We start from the raw sequence: 21,273 nt of genomic DNA on the forward strand, positions 1-21,273 counted from the left end.
CTGAATACATTAAATAATGATTTGTGCCGCAACTACAGAGGCAAACGGACAGAGCTGACAATCAGGTATGGGCTAGACATGATCATGCATTAAACACTGGAAATAAAGTGTTAACCAAAGTGCTTCAGAGATGACATTAGATGGTCCAATAACAGAATGGCAGGCACCAGTGGAATAGAGATTATGAAGGAATACTTATCTGACATCGGTAGAGGAAAACGGCCTTAATTTAATGATGACATGAATGTTGCAGATCAGTGCAGTGACTGAGGCGCATGCTTTATGTTGCAACTCATTTTAATTAATAAAAAAAGTATTGTTTCATATTACAGCTGTTTTTCTTTTAAAAACCCTGTTTGACTTATTCCAATGAAGAATTCAAGGTGATTGTTATGCGCAACACACAGGCCAGAAGGCCAAATGTGTAAGGACCAATGGGCAACACTTCAGCTGAATTTTTTTTTTTTTAAATAGCTCGGCCACCTGGATAACTGTATTCAGAGCACAATGATCAGCAGTTAACTAAACAACATGACTGACATAGACAATCCCATAAAACAGGATTTAAATTTTTCTGGGTGAAATTCTCGTCATTTAGTCCGTTACTTACGATTTATTAGCAAGGGTGCAACACACACTGGCTAACAGCTGTTTAAGAACTTGGCAACAGGGAGGAAAAAACCCACTTTTAACATGAATAAACCTGAAGCTGAATCAGGCTCAGGACAGGAATTGGCCTTTTAATACAGTATCTCTGTCAAGTTCAAGACATGAATCACAATCAGTAAACAATTAAGTTGGTTAATTAAAAACAATGAAAGTGAACGGATTTCATATTTTCATTTCACTGCAACAAGATTTACAGAAACATTTTTCTCTTGGTGTATTAGATCACTTATGGGATATTGATCCCTATGTGGTGACCTGTGCTCACATATTTAAAAAAAAAAAGTGCATTCACACTATTCTGAAGCAGTTTAAAGTCGTGGTCAGTTCCTCTCTCAGGCTTTCTCCAGCATCACTTTTAAGCTTGGACTGGTTGGCAGGTGTTTTTAGGTCCAGGTTATGATCTGAGTTTTCAGGTGGAAGGACACATGCTGCCTAATTCATGCTGTGCTAAGACTTTGAGAAATGCTCATGCCACACACAAAGACAACTATACTTGTTTCAAATGCAGATCTCTGCCCTGTGTTGGTAAATTAACTATTGTTGACTGAAGCCACATCAAGGTACTCATGAGCAGGGCAGGAAGTCAGACACAGGAAGGACGCAGATTAAATGTTGAAACAAAACCACACTGGAGACACACACCGTCTCATTGGAGATATCTTAATAAGCATGTGTTTAAAGGTGTAATATAAGTTAAACACATAATAAACCCCCACTGGTCAAAGTGAGTAAGAAAGAGACACCTGCTGGAGTCTGTCATTTTATTTTCTTCCCTTCTTTTGGAATAAAAGGATGAAAAATTATTAAACATCTACCAGAAGGCTCCAAAACAGGTGGACAGCATTAAGAACTAGTTATTTTTCTTTATTTCATCTCATCTTTACAATGACCGTCTTCGTTAATTTCTGTGTCATCACAAAACATGGTTTGGTTCTGAAATGTAGAAGAATAAGCTGCAAACGTCACATTTGCACAGAAAAATACAGACGGCTCGTCGTCTTTCTAAACACGTGACATGCTTGTACCTCAGTACAAATGTTCAAAGGTGCCTGCCGTGAGAATAACTCGTATCTCTCTCCTGTCAACAGCATCATTCAGAAATCGGAAGTGACATAAAAACAATAAAAGGGTAAGGGAAACAACCCCCCAAAAAAACAAGTCTTCAAAGAGTCCCACATTTTGGAGGTGCAGCAAAAGGGAGAACCTTTCTCTCCTTGACAATCTTTCACCCTCCCCGTGCTCGATTTGGCCCAAATGTGTATGCAAATACTTTGTAACTGTGCGTAAACACGTCTGAAGTGGGGATTCCTGAGCGAGCGCATCGCCTCAGGAGGTGTTGGTGATGGGTTTGTATTTCTTGAGGCGGGTCCACTGTCCTGTGGAGTAGTTCATTTCGAAGACTGTGTCTACCAGCATGGTGGTGCTGCCAGTGCCGTCGGCTTTGGGCAAAACCTCTGTGTGCTCGCTCAGCTTGATCTGGATGATGTCCCCCTGCTCCGGGCATGGGTTCTCTGCAGGGAATGGATGGGGGGTAGGGAAGGGTGGAGTTAGAGTGGTAGGCTGGTTAAGTTTTTGCCTTGTCAGATGTGCATAAATGCTGAGAAATTATGAGGGACATCTACTGTAGTTAAAACTGCATTTAAACTGAAACATATTCTGTAAAATCCTGCAGCAAATGTGGGGAAACTCTGAATGACTACAGGGAATTCAGATTTACACAGGCCTTGAGACCAGTCAGTGACCTTATTGACCTTCATTTGTTGGGAAAAATGTTGCTGGCAGGTGCTGGGTGAATTCAATGCAAACTGGAAATTGAGACTGTTCAAACACATTCATAGTAGAAGATGTGCCTCACTGCTACAACAGGTTTAACTTTTATTTAAAAAGGTGCACAATCTCCAAGTTTTACTGCACTTTGAGAGTTTGCAGACAAGTTTCCATCTTCCATCCAAACATGCATCTGCAGCAATCTGCTAGTGACCAAAGTCACATTGTGTTAAAGCTAATTTGCAAAAAAGGGGAAAAAAAGGGTGAAGTGAATGAAAACGGGTCTGACAGGAAATAAAACTGGTAAAATGGTAAACTAGATAAATAATCTGTACTTTTGGATACAGGCTCTGTGAGGAAGTAATATGCATTTATGAAAAAGCTGTTGTTTTTTATATTTGCATCAAGCAGCTAAAAACTCTCATACCTCTGGATCCAGCCATGAAGCCCAGGATGAGGGCCTTCTCCGGCCTCGTGACCTTGTTGGCGGTCTTGAACATCTCCTGGGCGGCGTACATCTGGTCTCTCTGACGGTCGGAAACAGTGGGGACAGATAATTTAGCTGACGTTTTAATATCCTCTGACTTTGAAAGTCTTGAAATGGTGTTTATTTACCGTAAGTGAGAGGTTCTTTTTGGGCTGTGGCTGTGGTGGCGTAGGGGCTGCTGTCGGGGTGGGGGTCTGAGGTGTGCTGGGAGGCTGAGTGGGGGTCTCTGGCTGGCTGGCTGTCGCAGCTGCTGGTGGTCCATTGCTGGCGGGGGTGGATACCGGTGTGCTGGGGGATGTGGGAGTTGCAGGGTTTGCTGTGGTTCCCGCGTTGTACATAGGCGGTCTCTGCTTGTACTGGCCCGGTAAGGTGGCGTTGGCACCTGTGGTCGCTGTCGCCGACTCCTCTGGCTGACGGGCCGCCTGCAGCGTGTCCCGTCCCGAACCACCAGCATTGGCTTTGGAGGAGGAGGACATGAAGGAAACGCATGAGCAGGGAATTTTACTTTATATGTTTGAGTGAGAAAGCGCTGAGCCCTGGGAGGTAGGCGGCTAACCTGGCTGTGCCTCGGAGCTGGGAATGTAAGACGAGGAGGGAACCATGCTGGGTGTGGCTGGTAGGTAGCTGGTTGACGGCAGAGGATTCTCGTTCAGCGACCCCAGTTTCTGAGAAACAACACAAAGGAGTGAACCTACGATGGCAGAGAGGCAAACGGGGGCTGGTGTGACAGAGAACAGTAGATATACGTTGGGTTAAATACCTGTGCGGAGACGAGGCCAGCAGCGTAGTCGGGTGTGGTGTTTTCCACCACAGCTTCTTCTTTGGCTGCTTTCTCTCCAGCCTCGGTTTCTATATCATAAAAAGAAGCACAGGTTAAGCACTGACAGTGTCACACTTTATTGCTCAAGAAAATCTAACTAAGGCTGTAAATTTACTTACCCAAAGTCTTTCGCCTCCTCTTAGCTTCTCTTCCAGCTCCAACCATATCCAGCTCTGAAATATCTAACAGCTGAACAATAGGAGAAAAAAAACCCTCTGTCACTCCAATCCTGCAGGAGCTCAATGAAAGCGAAGAACAAGGATGAAAGAATGAAAGCCGTAAGAAAAACGATACACTGGGTACGACTTACCTTGACCCCCCGCTCCTTACGCAGGGGCGTCCGTGCGGGAGCAATAGGTGTGCGGTTACTGGGAGGGCTGAACATACTGGGGGTGGTGGGGCTGCGGAATGGGGCTTTGGGAATCCCCTTGAGAGGAGCTGTAATGCAAACGTGGATGCAGTGAAATAATTTAAATCTTTTTTTAGTAGGACTTTTTTTTTTTTTTTTTACTTACTTGTGGTGTCAATCTTTTTGACCAATCCTCTCCCTTTGGCATGAAAAGGCACTCCGGCTGTCTTCTTCAGCTGCTGGGCTGTCTCTGTAGCTATAAAACAAATTGGTTTAAAACGTGTTAAGTTGGACAATCAATTTTTGAAGAACACCAGACACTCACAATCTGGCAGGCACAGTAAAACGAACACAAATGCACATCTTTTACCCCACCCCACGGTCTCTCCCCCCCATAGCTGTGGGACGTGGTGTGTATTGGCCATTATTAAATGAACTTACATTTCTGCAGCAGCTCTGCTCTCAGGGTTGCACTCTTGGGCTTCCTCTTCAGCTGGAAATGTTTGACGGGAGGTGTGAGGGGTCCCACCAGAGTAGTCAATGCACTTTTATTCAGGTACTGGCACTCCAGAGGAAGCATGGCCGACGCCTCGCACTCGCTCACTGAGGAGGAAGAGAAAGGTGGGGATGTTAACTGCAGCACTGACCACTGTGCTCCTCTGTCTGTGGCTGGTCAGCAATATAAAACACGACTCTGCTCACTGAGCTGACGAGTGTTTTTCATTAACAGATACTTTATCCCTTTGTTACTGCTGAAAAAAATTGAATTCAACATATAAGACAGCTCGCATAAGTTAAATAGAGCTCAAGTAGTAAAAACTTAAAATTAATATAAAATTAAGGAACTAAATTTAAATGAAATAGAAGTAAATATTTAAGTAAAATATCAAAACATGACAATTTAAATAAAAGCGTGGAGTTATGTTTCTGCAATCAACACTAATCTAAATACAGCGACAGGAAAAAACAGCAGAAGTGCTTCCACTTTAAACCTTTTGAGTCTTGCTTGTGGTCATCTTGCCTTCCAGTTTACAGATAAAACAACATGAGGGGAAACCACTGTACTACATGAGATCCGTCTACACCAGAAACCACCTGGGTAGTTTTCATGGCTCAGAATGGCTCCGCAAGTCATCTGAATATAGTTAAAGCAAAGACACTGTAGCTATGCATTTGCATTTATTTAAATGTGTAAGACATCAGCGCTCACCTGGAAATGATGCAAATGAATATAAAACTACCTTTCTCCCTGAGCTCTCCGAGAATATCCTGCACATTTGGATTCTGCTCCTCCAAGTCCAGATTCAGAGAGCCGGTCTCTGGGAAGGACTTGAGGATGTCTGCAACCATCAGCACCCAGGGCTCTGAGTCCACCGTAGCCAGCTGGATTATCTCCGACAGGGCCTCCTTCATCTGGCAAGAAAGGTGGTGTTAGTGAAACCTACAGACACTGTAGTTACTTTAGCATTAGTTCCACAGGTTAACAGCACACAACCGAGTCTGTGAATCTATTTTTGGTCTGCACTCATGGTTCAGAAAACACCGGTTGCTTACATGAAGAAACAACTTGCATCATATCCTCCCGGACAGCTTGAATATGAGTGTGTGTAATCACTTTAACTTTTCAGACACACACTTTTCCTTTAAAAAAAGCTCACACCTGACACACACCACCCCGACACTTTACAAATTGTAAGATAAATAATCACTCCTGTACAGACAAAAAAGTCCAGATTAATCAAACCCTCAGAGTGTGACTGAAATAATATAAAAGTATTCTGAATACTAGTTATTATCCCCGAGTATTTTCCATTTTTCCATCTTTTAAATTCACACCTCCTCCATCTCTGGAAAATCCAGCATGAATAAACATTCACATAACTGCGATTTCAAGACTTTAACAACTGGATACAAAGAAACCTGATTTTGTGCAGTGATGTTTATCAAAGGGAAGCCATCCAACATGCAACACGAGGAGGACGCCAGCTTCAACCAACCATTAAATGCAGTCATGTTAATATCCACGTGACAGAGTTAAGGCTATAGAGTCTGTCCACCTCCCTGCACTTATAGGTTCAGTGTTGCCAAAATCAACCCTGTTCCAAAATACTTTGCAAATGATATTTGTCACTGACTTTCCTCCATAGTCGATGCAAATGACAGTCAGTATTATTCAAGTCATCACACATTAGAGCAACCTCACAATGATAACTATGTTTTTGCAAAAGTAAACTCAAAATGCACCGTTCCAAATGATTATGCAGGTTCAAAATCTTTTATTGGTTGTAAAGAACTGAAAATTGGTCATTTGCTCAATATGCAGCATTACTGAAATCAAAAGCCGTTTCAATCAAAAACATCTTAACAAACCACGTTACATGTTAACATGGGATCCCTTCTTTCATAGAACCTTCGCAGTTCTTGCATCCATTGAACTTGAGTTCATAGATCTTTTCCTTGAGTATGCTCTAAGGTTCTCAATAGGGTTGAGGTCAGGGGGGCATGAGGACCACGCCATGAGTTTCTCCCCTTTTATGGCCATAGCAGACAATGCCACAGAGATATTGTTTGCAGCATGAGCTATATTGTCATGTACCCTAGCCTTAACATCCTCTTCTGTCACACCAACCCTCTGCATCACCAGACACCCCACGATGCAATATCATAATTTTTTATCATTTTTCAATATGGTGAATATTGCGTCAAAATATATTGTGATTTAGCAATTTTTCCTCAAATTTAAACTTTCATTATCAGTTGTATCCCACAAATAGCTGGCAGCCAGTAGCATTGCGCTCATTGACGAAGAGTCATTCAGACTGATGGCAGCATGTTGGCAATCTGTCTGTGTTTATAAGCTAGACAGCACTTATTTGCAAGCCTTGATCAGTGTCTCTAAGAGTGACTGGAGTCAGTCCAAGCACGATTGTGACTGTCTGCAGAAAGGTGGCCTCCTATCAGGGGACTTGTGCAATTTCCTTGTGATCAAAAGTGGTCATAAGTGCAAGATCCTCAAGCTGTGAGCAACCACAAGTTATAATCTGTTGCATGCAATCACCAGGCAGACATCAATTCTTTTTAAGCTATAAGGAGGTAGCTCTACTACTTTTACTCCTGTGACTGAGCCATTAGCTTGCTCTCAAACAGTTGAACCAATTTAATGCAAGTTTGCTCAGCTAACGTTATCTCAGGATGGTGGTTAAAAAGAGCTGAAGGCATTTAACTACAAAATATTAATATTTGGTGGCCCTGTGTCTATGAAGCATCGCCTTTTCTCCCTCCACACCTACTACATGTCCTCCTTCACTACATCCATGAATCTCTTCTGAGGCGTTTTCTTTTTCCTCCTGTCTGGCAGCTCCATTTTCAACATCCTTTCTCCAATAGATCCACTCTCCCTCCTCTGCACATGTCCAAACCATCTCAGCCTTGAACTCAATTGATTTCTTTTCATTTCTATCTAAATATTAACATTTTCAGCTCGGTCTTGTCTGTTTTTGTCAGAGCCACTGTTCCAAAACATTCATCATAGCAAGACTCGCTACCATCTAGTAAACCTTCCCTTTCACACTTGCTGCTCTCCTTCAAAACCACTTAATTAAAATAAATATTTGCATTAAAACAGCCAAGAGCTTCCGTGGTTTGCATACGGGAAATTACTCCTGAGCTTAGCCGCCAATTTCACTTAAACAACACACTTGAATGCTTGTTTTAAGAAACCCCATTAATAATTAGCTTAATAATTTTGCATTTGTTATTGAACAGTCTGGCTATATAAGCCACACAAATGACGGCTGTGTATCGTTTCCTGCGGGGGGAACAGGTGATCAGTGGGTCCGGGAGCTAGTACCGCCCTCCAGCCTAACGCCAGCTCTCAGCCGCCCATCCCACCACAATGTCCGTGCGAGCACCGCTAGGCTAGCGTTGCTCGCTGTAGCCGGTAAACAACCGCTGGAAAGACAAATGTGCGCAGGGGTAAAGTCAGCTCGGGAGCATCCTGTCGTTAGAGGGTAAAAGTGTTTCGTGCATTGAAGCCGGGGTTTAAAAAAAGAAAAAATGGGGAGCATGTCGAGGAAATAACGAGTTTGCCGCTTCTTCAGTTAGCCTTCGGATAAATATGGTAGCATAATGTTAGCTGGAAAGGTTTATTAATATTGTTAGGCTTTTAAATATGCCACTAAACCGTCACAGGGACCTCAGTGCTTTTTAAAATCTAGCGCAATTATCGGCTCGTTTCTCAGCCGTGTATCCGAGGTAACAACTTATCGTACCTTCCAGGCTAACACCGAGCTAACCCACCTCGTCAACGGTCCTCCGCGGAAGGTGCAGCATCCCGAGCAGGAGTTTCAGCTTCACCGGCGGCGACAAGCTCGAAAAACATAGCCGTATGTTGTCGATAACCGACACGGTGAGGAGCGAAGCGATGCTCGGAGGCGTCCAGAGCTCGTCCGTGGATCCTAGTTTGTTGTGAAGCCACAGGCCGGTGTCGCTGTCCTTCATCGACGCCATCTTGGAAAAAGAAGTGTTTTGAGTTCGGGCATTTTAACAGGCTACCTAAGAAAACAGCAGTCAGGACCCCGCCCATAACCCGGGGTGGGGGGCAATTGTGAACGCAGAGCCGTGAGGAGACCGGGTGAAATCCACCTTTAAGTGTGGAACTGTACACAGTGTGTGGTTAATAAAGTTTTAAGAAGGAAGGTGTAAACAAGGGCAGATGCGGGAAGTCTTTGTTACCTCATGTAATACAGTGCTACACATCTGCCGAGCAGAGAAACATCTGTATTGTCATAGTAACAGGTTATTTCAACCCTGCCCTGTCACAGTTTACTACACTACTGGCAGCCACACTTCTCACTGGTCCCCGATATTTGCTATGCTGCTTTTACTGCATTTAAGCAGCCTGTTATGTTAAACCACAGCACATCCAACCCATTTAATCGATGTCATATGTTTGCTGTGCTAAACTTTCCCACCTCTAGGATGAATAAAGTATATTATTATTATGTCCTCTTATCTTAAAATGTGTTTTCTTCGGGCTGCGACCTTTAGGAGTCGCCACAGCAGTTCACCTGCCACCGTATCCCTGACATCTTCCCGTCACACCAGCCCTCCCTCACTACATCCATGAATCTTCTCTGGGGCTTTCCTCTTCAACATCCTTTGTCTAATATATCCACTATCCCTCCTCTGCACATGTATAAACCATCTCAACCTTGTTTCTCTAAAGATCCAAAGTGCTGAACCTGAGCCATCCCTTTGATGGATTCATTTCATCATGAGTCCATCTTTTTGTCAGTGCCACTGTTCATACATCGCAGCAGGTCTCACAACCGTCTTGTAAACTTTCTCATTCACTCTTGCTGCTATCCTGACACTTGTCTCCACCCAATTCACCACGCCTGCATTCTCTTCTTCACCCCTCTCGTGCACTTGTCTTTTGCTTTAGGTGGTTGACTCCAAGTATTTAAACTCATCCACCTTCAATATCTGTAAATGTTCACCTCTCCACACACACATGTATTGTGCCTTGCTTTTACTTGATTTCATTCCTCTTCTCTCCTGTGCGTACTTCCACCTGCTCCACACTCTCTCCATGGATCACAGTGTTATCTGCAAACATCATAGTCCACAGAGACTCCAGCCTGAACTCATCTGTCAGCCCAGTTGTCACCACTGCAAACAAGAAGGGGCTCAGAGTCCATCCCTCATGTAATCCCACTCCCACCTTGAACTCATCCGTCACTCCTACTGCACACCCACCACTCTGTTATTATTCATGTCTCGCACCACCCTCACATACTTCTCTGCTATTCCTGGCATCCTTATATACACTTTCTCTAGATCCACAAAGACATCTTAAATGAGCTTGCTTCACTAATTTGTGCTGTTTACAAGTATATAGTCAATTATTATTTGCTCTTACTTATTACATGGGATATTAATTGGATATGTATCTATATCTTTACACTGAATAGTCGCCTCATTTAATGCCAGACTATAAACATGTAAATGTCAAAAACATGAAGATTCAGTGTGCTGCAGTAACAGACTAACTGTTTCAGTTTAGTGCTTTTGTTCAACGTGGCTGTAAATCGCGCACCCTATTTTAAAAAGAAAATCATAAAAATGTAGTTGTATTTGATTTATATTAATGTAAAAATAGGTCAATGGAAATACACAATTTTAAATATTGGAATTATAGCTGAAACTGTGCATGTATGTATATACTGCACTCAATTTACAGAATAAAATGCAGTATTGATCTCTAAAATGTAGGTAATCAAATGAGGTATCTTTAATAATAATAACTATACTGCTTTTTACATTGAGTTTTTAAGTAAATATTGCTCTCTCGAGCTCTCTGTCTGTTATCCTGTTAATGAATGCATGACCTACCCATCAATAAACTCTACGGGTAAACTGCCCATCAAGGCTTTTATTTTTTTAAGTGCTGTCACCGGAAGTCTCGTTTTCGAGGCCCCTGGAGAAAATTTCAGCCAACCAACACGCATGCGCACTAATTTAATCTCCATACAACAGTACTCGGTGGGCATCTTGCGCTCATCTGGCGATCTGCAAACCATCATCGGCCGATTGACGGTAGGTTACCGTGCAGGTGGTCAGATAAGCGGTAATTACTCTGTGCGGGCTGAGCTTTTAAACACATACAAACATTTACTGGTTGGAAACTGGAGCATTATCTGAACAAAGCCCATCATTTTCCCCCTCATTTGATTGGCTGACGGCCGTGTAGGACATTTTCTGCCCTTTAATTTATACATTTTGCCTAATTGTACTCTCCAGATCAGAGGTGAGTAAGTGATCGCACCGTCGCCATGGCTTCCAGCGGGTATGTGCAGGCAGTGGTGCTGCTGCTGGCGCTGCAGCTCGTCTGTGTCGGGGCAGCTGATGCGGATCATGAGACGGGGACTGTCATCCCTGCCGAAAGTAGGTGGATTTAAAAATTAGATTAATTTTTCCCTCCGCCTGTTGAGTACAAGTTTTGAGATGTTTTAGACGAGTATGTGTCCGCCACGGTGATCTTTCCACAGTCTAATGACTGCAGGTCTCACAGGGGTGCTGTTGAGGGAATTGTAGGTCATCTTAATTAATGTACGCTTGGATCATGAAACTGGGCCTCCACTGCTGCTTAAAGGCACACATACCGAGCAGGTTAGAAGGAAAATATACATAAGTGTGACTTCATGGATGCTCAGGTAGAAAAGCTTGATTATGTTGTTTGTAAATTAAAAGCTAGATGAGAAAAAAAATCTAGATGAACACTTCCACAAAGCTAAATTCTCTATATTTGTTTAAAATATTTGTTTCTTCAAATAAATGATCAATTCAAAGATGACAAAGCACAGCAGTCAGTCGCTTTCTGCTACAGACTAATCTCATTAATAAGATTTATGGTTCCTTTTTGTAAATGATGACTCTGGGTCAGGTCACTGATTCTCTACTTCTACTCAATACACTTTATAGTTTACGTCTGCAGCCACAAGAACACACCAAATCAGCATTAAATTGGAGTCTAATTTGATGCTTTCCAGTCATGCACACATACAAAAAAAATCCAGGCTCAAAATGTGAAAAACCATGAGTGTGTGTTCTGTTGTGTTAATGAAAAAGTGAAAAAAGCAAGATTCACAGTCATTTAGAGGTCATTGAATTGCATTCACATTATCATTATCAGTGATACATTCACCTCATAAATCACGGCATGCTACTCCCACCTACATCATTTGCATTTAGAAGTATCGGTGATACTGGCTCTGTACTAACTTGGTATCTCACGCCGCTGCCTTTGTTTCTGAACTCATTTCTGCTGTTTCCAGGTCGCCCGTGTGTGGACTGTCATGCCTTTGAGTTTATGCAGAGGGCGCTGCAAGATCTAAAGAAGACCGCTTTCAACCTAGATGCCAGGGTAAGTCCTCTCTAATTTCCTTTTCATTCTAGAGACTACTGCAGAGATTCATGCACCAGCTGATGTATTTCATAAAATAACTGATCTTCATGAGCCTTTGTGGTGGGGTGGCAACTGCTTCTATCAGTTCCCATATTGTTATATAGTAAATGTGACATTATGTGGTACGTTTTAGTATATGTTAATGTCTACATCTGCATTTTAGCGCAAGGTTAGTCCTTTTTCATTTATTTCCTGGTTTTTAGATATGAAAATTGTGGAGCGCAGCTTTTAGAGATTGCTGTGCTTCATTTTCCAAATGACCTCAGACACCCACACACTCCCATCACTGTGCCAAAGAGCAGTCATAATACCTGTGCCTATAAATTCCTGTGCTGCAAAGAATAGGGATTTTTTTTTTGTCGCTATAGTTTGGATTGTTGTGAAATATTTTTGGAATTTGTACATTTTACACTTTAACTCCAAGCACACCGAGCTTACGTGTGAACTGTAGTACTGATTTCAATTCAGGGCACACATACCTGCTTTTGGATCAGCTGATATGACTTTTATTCTCTGTTTATATAATTTAATTGTGTGGACCCAAGAAATGAAGGTTAATGCGACTGAAAACAATCGCTGCACCCCTCGATTACTCTGACAGACAAGGAGATAAGTTAGATCCAGCCACTGTGACCCAAACAGCATGGCCAGTTGCCAGGAAGGGGGGGGGGGGTAAATGGATTGGTCCAAATGGAAATGAAGGGAAAGGTCTAGGAGGAGAGTCTAAAGCTGAGTGGAAGGAGGAGGAAGGTAGAGGCTGGAGACAGAGAGGAGGTGTAAGATGTGCAGAACTGTGCTCAACCTAGTGAACAGTCTACGATCAGGCAGCGTGCTGGAGCTGGTACGATTTATTTATGGCAGGAAGTGCTGAGCGGCAGCTGGTGACCCGACATCCCACGCACCTCACTCCACTCCTGTAGTCAAACACAGGCGCACAGAGAGGCTGGAGGAAACGGAGCGAGAGAAAGTGGCATGACACTTTACACTGTGCACAAGTTGCTGTAGGAGAACATATCCTAATATGACTAATATTAATATGACTGTGGATTAAGCAGCATCCATTATGATGTTTTCAGCTGTGTTCTTAGAACTAGAGTAGCTCTGTATCTGATTGGCTGCCCATCGCAAACAAAACGTTTAAACAGCAGGTGGGCGGGGCTGCTCTGTGCCTGAGAGGACCACATCAGGAGTAATCCCTTTTTGATTTCATACAGAGCCAAGACTAAAAATGTTGACGAAGATGAAAGTTTAGGGCAGCCTGAAACATGAACTGTTAGCTCACAGGGATCATCTGTCTACACGTTGACACATTATTCCTGACCATGAAACATCAAAAGTATAACGACGGGCAAGTTCAACAGTATTTCTTAGTTTTTTCTACATGATAAAGAAATGCTGCTGTAGTAATGAAAGAAGTGTGTCAGCATGATTTAAACTGTAAGATATAAATGTAAGATTAAAGAAAAATGTTCGGTTACTAATGTAACCCCAGTTCTCTGAAAACCGAGTGAGATACCTCACAGAGTGAGGTTTGAAAGAAAACAGAAAGTTTCTGTTACTTCACTGAAAATAGCATGTTGTTTTTTATTGTAGACACATTGTAGAAAACAGAAATGTGTAGAGTTTATTGCAATTTGTTTTTTTTTTAAATATTTATATTACTTAATTACTTTGGTGTAGTATCAGGAGAAGCTGCAAAACCTATTAAAATATAATTTAAAATTCCAAAATGTATGCTCTCCTCCTCGGATTGGAGTCCATGCCGGGCTGATTATGTTTGACACTCGTGGATTCTTCTGTGTACCATGATGAGATTGAACAACTTCATCAAAATGGTGTGAAACTAATCGTCTGATTCCAAGCATCACTAAATCAGAGAAAATAGTTATTGATCATGAACCAGTGCTCATCAGAATCCACTCAATAACTGTCAGCTGTCCTCATATAAATATTTAGCTGTTGGCAGATACACATCAATAATCTGTGTGCAAGCCTGCAGCAGTGATTCAGAGCTTGCTGATGCTAGAGAGCGTCCTTATTAAATATGGAATTGCAATGGTTTGGCAACTTAACAGCAGGCTTGGATAAAACAGCCATGAAGGTCATGGGAATACGAGTACGGGCCTTACAGAGCCCGTGTGAGCATGCTGTTACAGAACAAGCAACAAAGCACACTGCACATCTTTCCTCTCAAGGCAAACCTCTGCCATCAGGAAGAAGACTCAGGAGGGCCAAAGTGCAAAACAAACTGCCTGAAGCTATTGTTCCTTCCAGCCTCCAATAAGCTACTGAACTGCAGAGTTACAGACTAGCAGAATAAGAAACGATGTGCAAGACATGGACAGTAAGCACTTTGTAAACCTTAGAAATTCTTTGTAATTCGGTTAAACCTCTTTATTCAGTTTTCTTTTATGTTGATGTTTATGTTTTATTTGCAGTCGTGATGTTGTGGCTTATATTTGTTTAAATCTGCGAGGTTTGAAAAAGCTGTCATGTAATAAAAATCCCGTGGCAGCATCTATGGTTAAAACTTAAACTGTAAAATTATAATTGTATCAAAATATCACAGGGAAATACAAACCCTAATCGAAGTAAACTGGGATACTGTGCAATTATTCACAATAGAACATAGAAACATATCAAATGCTTTAAATGAAACGTTTTAATATTTGATTTTTTTAGAACATTTTGCAGCTGATGAAGACAACAGGTCAGAAACCTGATATTTAATGTAGTAAAATGTTGTGGTTTTTTTGTTTGTTTGTTTCCTGCTGCAGACAGAGACGCTGGTGCTGAGGACGGAGAGGAGGGCTCTGTGTGACTGTATGCCCACCAACTCGCTGCGCTGAGCTCCTGAGGACACGTCCCGCTCTAACAGCACCTCGACACACTTCAAAAACAACTCTGTCCAGAACCTCTGCTCATGTACAGCAGCTCTCATCTTTGCATATTCACACAATAGGCACTTTATTTTGTTTTCTCTCATGTCACTGTTCAGTGAAGCTCTGATTTAAAGTCACGAGGCATGCTTTCGTTCTGCCTTATCTGGGATGACTTTTATACCGCTGACATGGTGTATCAGACACCTGTGAACTTAGATTGTTTTCACTGACAGCCGCTCTCATGTGTCTCCTATAAAGCGTAAACATTTTTGGACTTTTTCGACTGTATAATGTGGATAGGATGTGGTACGTATCTGTAAACTTGTTGAATGTCTTGTACGAGGTTAAGGTTTACACACATTGAACTGTAGCATCACACAGAGTTCATTCAACGGCTCAACATTAGATTTCGGTTAGTTAAATTATTATTAGGAATCTGACAGTAATTGACTGATTCAAAGGAATTGTTTGGGAGGTTTACAAATGAAACGTTTGTAAAGAAATGAAGTTTTACCTCTTTGCAAAAGGGGACTCGTAGGTCTTGATTTAGCACAGCACTGTAGCATGAATTTTCAGCACTTTTATTTAACCTGTTGTTAATATCGATTGTATGTATAGATTATGTACATGTAGACGGGTATGTGGAACGGAGGAGTCATAAGCAGGGGAGGGAGGGGTGAACAGACCTGCAGCAGGGAACATGGAAGTAGAAATAGTAACTGTCTTACTGTTGCTTGTTAATAAACAGCGTATTTATGTCACAATGAGCCCCATTCACTGTCTTATTGTTGCACCTTTAAATAAAAACAATGAATGACCTTTACTGCTTGTATTCTAATGAATTACAGTCCATTCAGTTATTTTCATTGCTTCTTGGTCATGCAGCTCACCAGTCAGGCATTAACAGTATGACTGCTGACAGCTAATAACATTCATCATCTCGTCATCATAGCACCCATTGGTGACATTTTTTCCTCAAAGTTGAGGTGTTAGGAGGGAACATGTGCAAGTGTAAGAATTTGACCAAACTGTGATGCAGCTCTTCTGGGGTGTTTGGACAATGTTCTGCTGGGAAACCTTGGGTCCTGTTTCTTTGACATATACCACCTTTTGTTGTCCCCTTTGCTTAACATTGGCCATCCAAAGAGAGAGATGGTGTGAAAATCAACCAACACAGTGGTTGTAGAGAACCACCTCTGTGTTCTCCATCAAATGGCCCAATGGGGAGCTAGAATGCTGTTTGGTTGGAATGGGAAAGCAAATGACAGCAGAGTTCAACACAGAGGAAGAATCCCCCAAAATCACCAAAGATAAAAAAGACACTAAAATGTGCCTTTAGGTCCCAAGCCATCAGCCCACATGTCCAGCAGTCATCAGCTACACAGATGTCATGATAAGCTAACCAAAGGAGGAGATATCCAGATGTGAAAATTCCTTTCCATGCATGGAGGCTTTCATCCAAATCCAGGACCCTGCAGCTCTGTGAGCAACAAAAAAGTGGAGTGCCAGTGCCATGATCCAGGATGAAACAACCAGCATGAATACATCGGGAAGCGTGTCCCTGAGATGAGCTGCTGCAAGAGTGCTTCAGGCAGCTGATAGCAGACAGGGATGGTGGTAAGGATGAAGAAGTATTGTGCAAGATCAAGCCTTGCCATGTGATGTACAAGTGACAGACTAAAGAAACCCTACCAGTGGCTAGTCCATGACAGTACATAAACAAGCCCCAAGAGGGCTCCAGATCCACAGAGGCCAGCACACAGCTATCACAGCCGATCCAAGTTACAGACTGTGCAAAGACACCATAGAGACAGTCGGGCATATAGTAGCAGCAGTGTTCATTGGATGACATAACCAAGTGGCTAGGATAGAGTACAGGAACATCTGTGCCCCATATGTACCTGGCTGAGATCAACACGGCTAAGGTCCTCAGGTACTTCAGCCTCCAGACAGACAAGTAGCTGTTGGCCAACCAACCAGACATAATGGTAGTTGACAAGGAGCAGAAGCAGTTGTGATAGTTGTGGCAATCCCAGCGGACAGCAAGATCAGGAAAAAGGAGCATGAGAAAACAGAGACGTACCAGAGGCAGATATCTTGAAGCATTCTCAATCATCCAGGTAAAGCTGCTCCAGAAAGGTTATTTTGTTCATCTGGACGAAGTTGAAATGTTGTGTCACTTCAGTCTTTGGGCCCTCATCTCAGTATTTTATTTGGCTGAGTGACGAAAAATTTCTATTACTGAAAACGCTTCATCCAGATGAACAGAATCAGCTTTCTGAGAACTGGAGCAGATGTGGAAGTTAAAGTCCAAAGTGGTTCCAGTGGTCAAAGGAGCATTAAAGGAGCTGTAACTCCAGCAGACCCAGCACAACATCAGAGGTCTCCGTCAAGAGGAGTGCAGTTTTAGGAACATCTATGATACTGTGCAGAACCCAGGCCTCTGCTAGAGGACTTGAGCTTGGGGATCACACATATCCCTGTAAAACGTATTAGATGTTGTCTAGACTTTGTCAAACGATCTTTTCCTCAGTAGAAGATCGATAAAAGATTAAATATGGAATGACCTGATATGCGGCTCTCAAAGATGCCAAAGGTCGTGCTTTTTTAGCTGACTTCATCTCCTCCTACATTACTAACATTTTTTTCTATTTATTTGCAACAGGGATTACTGTTGTAGGTGCCACATCTCTACCAGCAGGAGGAGCCCTAAGTAAAGAAGGACTGCCAGCTGTGTCGCAGTGATGCAGCACTCTGTAGTCCCCTCATCTATAAATGAGATGGGCTGAAATCTGTAAAAAGATACAGAAAGAGGAAAACCGAGGAGCTACGTTGGCTCACGGAGTGCCCGCAGTCACCTGGCAGGAGTCGCAGGCCTGAGGCATCACGGCGCACCGCAGGGCACAATGGAGGCAAATCCTCTCATACTGCACCACAGCACACACAATCACAGGCAACTGAAACATCCTGCTGAGGCAGCTTCACCCCGTCAGGCTTTTACTGGTTTGAGTGATTGAGCTTCAGGCATGCAGGGATGCTGAGTTTACGCTGAATCACTCTCACTTCTTGTTGTCAAGCAGCCTCCACTTTCTTCCTCTCTCGCTCTTACTCACTCGCTGGCTTGTTCTCTCCACAGAGCTCTCTTTTATCTGCTCCGGGAAAAGCTGCCTGAATCATTGAACCAGCTGTTTGAAATTCTTTGACGGGGGGCAAGCAAGCAAAATCCTCTGGATTTTCTCTGGCTTTTATCCCTCTTTTATACTTGGGCATTGCTTTGACTTCGCCACAAAAGTTTCCTCACCTTGCGTGACTGTGGGACTTATTTAGCATACCAGAATTTAGCATACCAGTAGGCAGGATGAATGTGAAGCATGGAGGTTTATAATTCAGTCATGTACTATGTGTTTTATAAAGTCACTGAGGATAGATAGGCAGGCAGGTAATGTATGTGACAAAGAAAGAAGCAAAGTGCAGCTCTGCTTAATGATACTACAGGTGAAAGACAGACAATGAAGCTCTCCCAGATGATTACTTAGATCATTATTTTTGAAGCCAAATCTCAGAAAGTTGTACTAATTTGTCATATTTATTCAGACTAGAGCTCAAAAAGATGGCAAATTAAAAACCTAAAAACATCAAGCTCAAAATTCTTGTTTAAATGATTTGACATCTTAGAGTGAAAAGTTTCTACAGAGGGGATATTGTGTTATTTTATGACTCTATAAACCTGGAAATACTAACAATGAGGGAAAGGCTCAATTTTAGAGAAGAATAGAAGAATAGAATAGCCCTTTATTGTCACTGTACATGTACCACGAAATGGGGAATGTAGTAAATCTCTGATTGTAGCTCCTCCGTTTTGTTTGCGAGGGATCCGGCGTTGGTGATGAGATTTTCACTATATTATTAAACATAAAATGTTTTCAAAAGTCAATATAAACAAAGAAGACTTTAAAAACTTTTAGAAAGTAGTGAAAAGCTAGTACAACTAACTTTTCATTGCACTAATTTGCACCGATATCTGTATCAAGCCTCACTGTGCCCACTGTGGTGTCATAGCTTTGTTAGCTATTGGTTTTGTTTTTTATTAATTTATACATTATAATGACTATATTGCCAGGTTCGGTTTGCTGTTTGCCAAATTTAAGTTACTTATGTTGGTTTGCTAGTTATAGCTTACAATAACATTAGCTAACTTCTTGGCTAATGCTAACTGAATAAATGAACATCATTGGACAGTTGGGTCACTGATTCTGGACCAATGTTATTCTGATAATGTATGAACAACACCAACACTGAGATGTTAGATTGTGCAAATGCCACAGTACACATCTTCCAAAACATTTTCTTTGCGAAATCCTCCAAATCCTGCTTCCGTTTGTCAGCTTTGTTGGCGAAAGCCACTTTGTCCACCAGTTAGAAGATATCATGTGACACACAAACAAGTCCAGTTCTTCTTTCAACATTTCCCAGCTTCAATCAAACAATCAATCAAAACTAAACAATCAAATTTGTTAAAAACAATGAATTACATAATTTACCTTTTGGAAAATAATTCATTCAGTGACTAATATCCTTTTTCACTAAACCTGAACATATTAACTTGATTAAAAAAAAGAAAAAAAGAAGACCATGTCATTGAAAACAAACCATGTCAGATGAACTTGTTGGCATCTGAAGTCTGTAAATTACATTAAAGCGAAATAGAACAAAATCTAAAAAATTAATCTACGCATAAAATCTTTGCCCAGTAATTTCTTGCCTTACAATATTTACATTTATTCTTATTTGAATACTTTATTTAAGTAAAGTCACCCAACAGTTGTTTGCTCACTGCGTGGTTCAGGCAATAGTTACTCGAAAGCTCTAAATGCAGAATGAAGAACATTTTACCTGCATGTTTATGCTGTTATGGGAATGTAAAAAACTGATTCTGCTGATCAAATTCACGTCATTTATAAATGAAAATTAAATGAAAATTTAGTTAAGCAACAGAAAATACATTGCTCGCAAAATCTCTGCAGGCTTTTGAGATGTATTATAATAAGATTCATATACACACACACAGACACACAAAGAATAAAAACAAAGAGAACATTAATCTTGAAACTGAGACCAATATTTTTATTTCATTTCAAAACATTTTTACTGTCCCTTATGTTTGAGACAGTGCCTCAGTTAATGCACTTCATTTGCCTTATATGGATCATGACCACGATGAAGCCACGAGCCTGGAGAGCTGCAGAGAAAGAGCAGATAAACATACATGTTAACATGTAAGCTACAAAAACATGACAGAGCATCACATTCTTCACTTGGTGAACTGCAGATTACGTTCTCTTGAGATTAAATGTTATTTTGCTTTATGATCTTTTCCCTTTATGATGGAAACAAAAAGTTTGAAGAGTGTGAGAAGTATACTGAGACATACAGGCAGTGTGCAGCGAGGGATTCATTTCTCTCAGCTCATTCAGCATCAGGTCTGATTTCACCGTCAGAACCTGCTGCTTTCAGCACATCTTCAAGACTGAGGTTTTCCAAAGCGATCTCCATGAGTTTCTCATCTTCTTCACTGACATTCAGGAGTTCCCCGTTGGCCAGGGCCGCCTCATCTCCAAGGAGTGCACCAACAGACATCTCAACCCTGAGTCCGGCAGCCAGAAGTGTCTCATTTCCAGACTCTGAGCCCAGGAGCTCTTCATATCCGTAGGTTGCACCGAGGGGCTCATCCCCAAGAGCTGCTGCCAGAAGTATGTCATCATCTCCAAAATCTTCACCCAGGGCACCACCAGACATCTCAAGCCCAAGTCCTGCAACTAGAAGTGTGTCACTTCCCAACTCAGTGTCTAGGAGTTCTGCATATCCAAAGGTTGTGGCCAGAGACTTCACATCTCCAAAGCCTTCACCCAGGGCCGCCTCATCTCCAAGGAGTCCACCAACAGACACATCAACCCCGAGTCCTGCAGCCAGGAATGTTTCATTCTCCAACTCTGTCCCCAGGAGCTCACCGTAGTCAAAGGATATGCCCAGAACTTTGCCGTAACTCTGCACATTCTGTAAGAGTTTCTCATATTGTGTAGGATCTATGTCGAAGTCTTCAGGGTTGTACTCTGCTGAATCAGAAGGTGTGGGAGTGATGACATCTGTTAGTAAATGACAGGCACTCAAACAGCTCTAAGTTTAGACCTGCACCTTAGTAAATTTCTGCTTTAAATAATCCCTTACCTTCATCATATACAGCTTTGTCCTCTATCGGTGCTGCACTGGTCAGAGCAACAAGAGCAAAACCCATGAACAAGTCTTGGACCTTCATTTTCTAAAAACAAAACC

At 42.0% G+C, this 21,273-nt stretch overlaps 3 protein-coding genes across 3 annotated transcripts; 1 reads left to right on the forward strand and 2 right to left on the reverse strand.

Annotated features, from left to right (window-relative positions):
• Nucleotides 1-1,517: 1,517 nt before the first annotated feature.
• nelfa (negative elongation factor complex member A) lies at nucleotides 1,518-8,946 on the reverse strand. The gene is made up of 11 exons (XM_085398424.1): nucleotides 8,392-8,946; nucleotides 5,334-5,505; nucleotides 4,534-4,695; nucleotides 4,259-4,348; nucleotides 4,054-4,181; nucleotides 3,863-3,932; nucleotides 3,684-3,772; nucleotides 3,480-3,588; nucleotides 3,052-3,380; nucleotides 2,864-2,963; nucleotides 1,518-2,180 (listed from the first exon to the last, which is right to left on the reverse strand). Exons 1-11 carry the CDS (start codon nucleotides 8,599-8,601, stop codon nucleotides 1,996-1,998), a joined length of 1,644 nt encoding a protein of 547 aa, XP_085254550.1. The 5' UTR covers nucleotides 8,602-8,946; the 3' UTR covers nucleotides 1,518-1,995.
• Nucleotides 8,947-10,559: 1,613 nt separating this feature from the next.
• On the forward strand, nucleotides 10,560-15,756 carry nicol1 (NELL2 interacting cell ontogeny regulator 1). The gene is made up of 4 exons (XM_085398441.1): nucleotides 10,560-10,692; nucleotides 10,897-11,040; nucleotides 11,931-12,019; nucleotides 14,839-15,756. The coding sequence occupies exons 2-4, from the start codon at nucleotides 10,929-10,931 to the stop codon at nucleotides 14,908-14,910; spliced, it is 273 nt and encodes a 90-aa protein (XP_085254567.1). The 5' UTR covers nucleotides 10,560-10,692; nucleotides 10,897-10,928; the 3' UTR covers nucleotides 14,911-15,756.
• Nucleotides 15,757-20,409: 4,653 nt separating this feature from the next.
• LOC146674825 (uncharacterized) lies at nucleotides 20,410-21,256 on the reverse strand. The gene is made up of 2 exons (XM_085402568.1): nucleotides 21,169-21,256; nucleotides 20,410-21,056 (listed from the first exon to the last, which is right to left on the reverse strand). Exons 1-2 carry the CDS (start codon nucleotides 21,254-21,256, stop codon nucleotides 20,410-20,412), a joined length of 735 nt encoding a protein of 244 aa, XP_085258694.1.
• Nucleotides 21,257-21,273: the final 17 nt, after the last annotated feature.

The sequence above is a fragment of the Rhamphochromis longiceps genome, linkage group LG3 (assembly GCF_057381845.1).
Source record: "Rhamphochromis longiceps isolate RC_006_pf linkage group LG3, R_longiceps_female_GT1.1, whole genome shotgun sequence".
NCBI lineage: Eukaryota > Metazoa > Chordata > Actinopteri > Cichliformes > Cichlidae > Rhamphochromis > Rhamphochromis longiceps.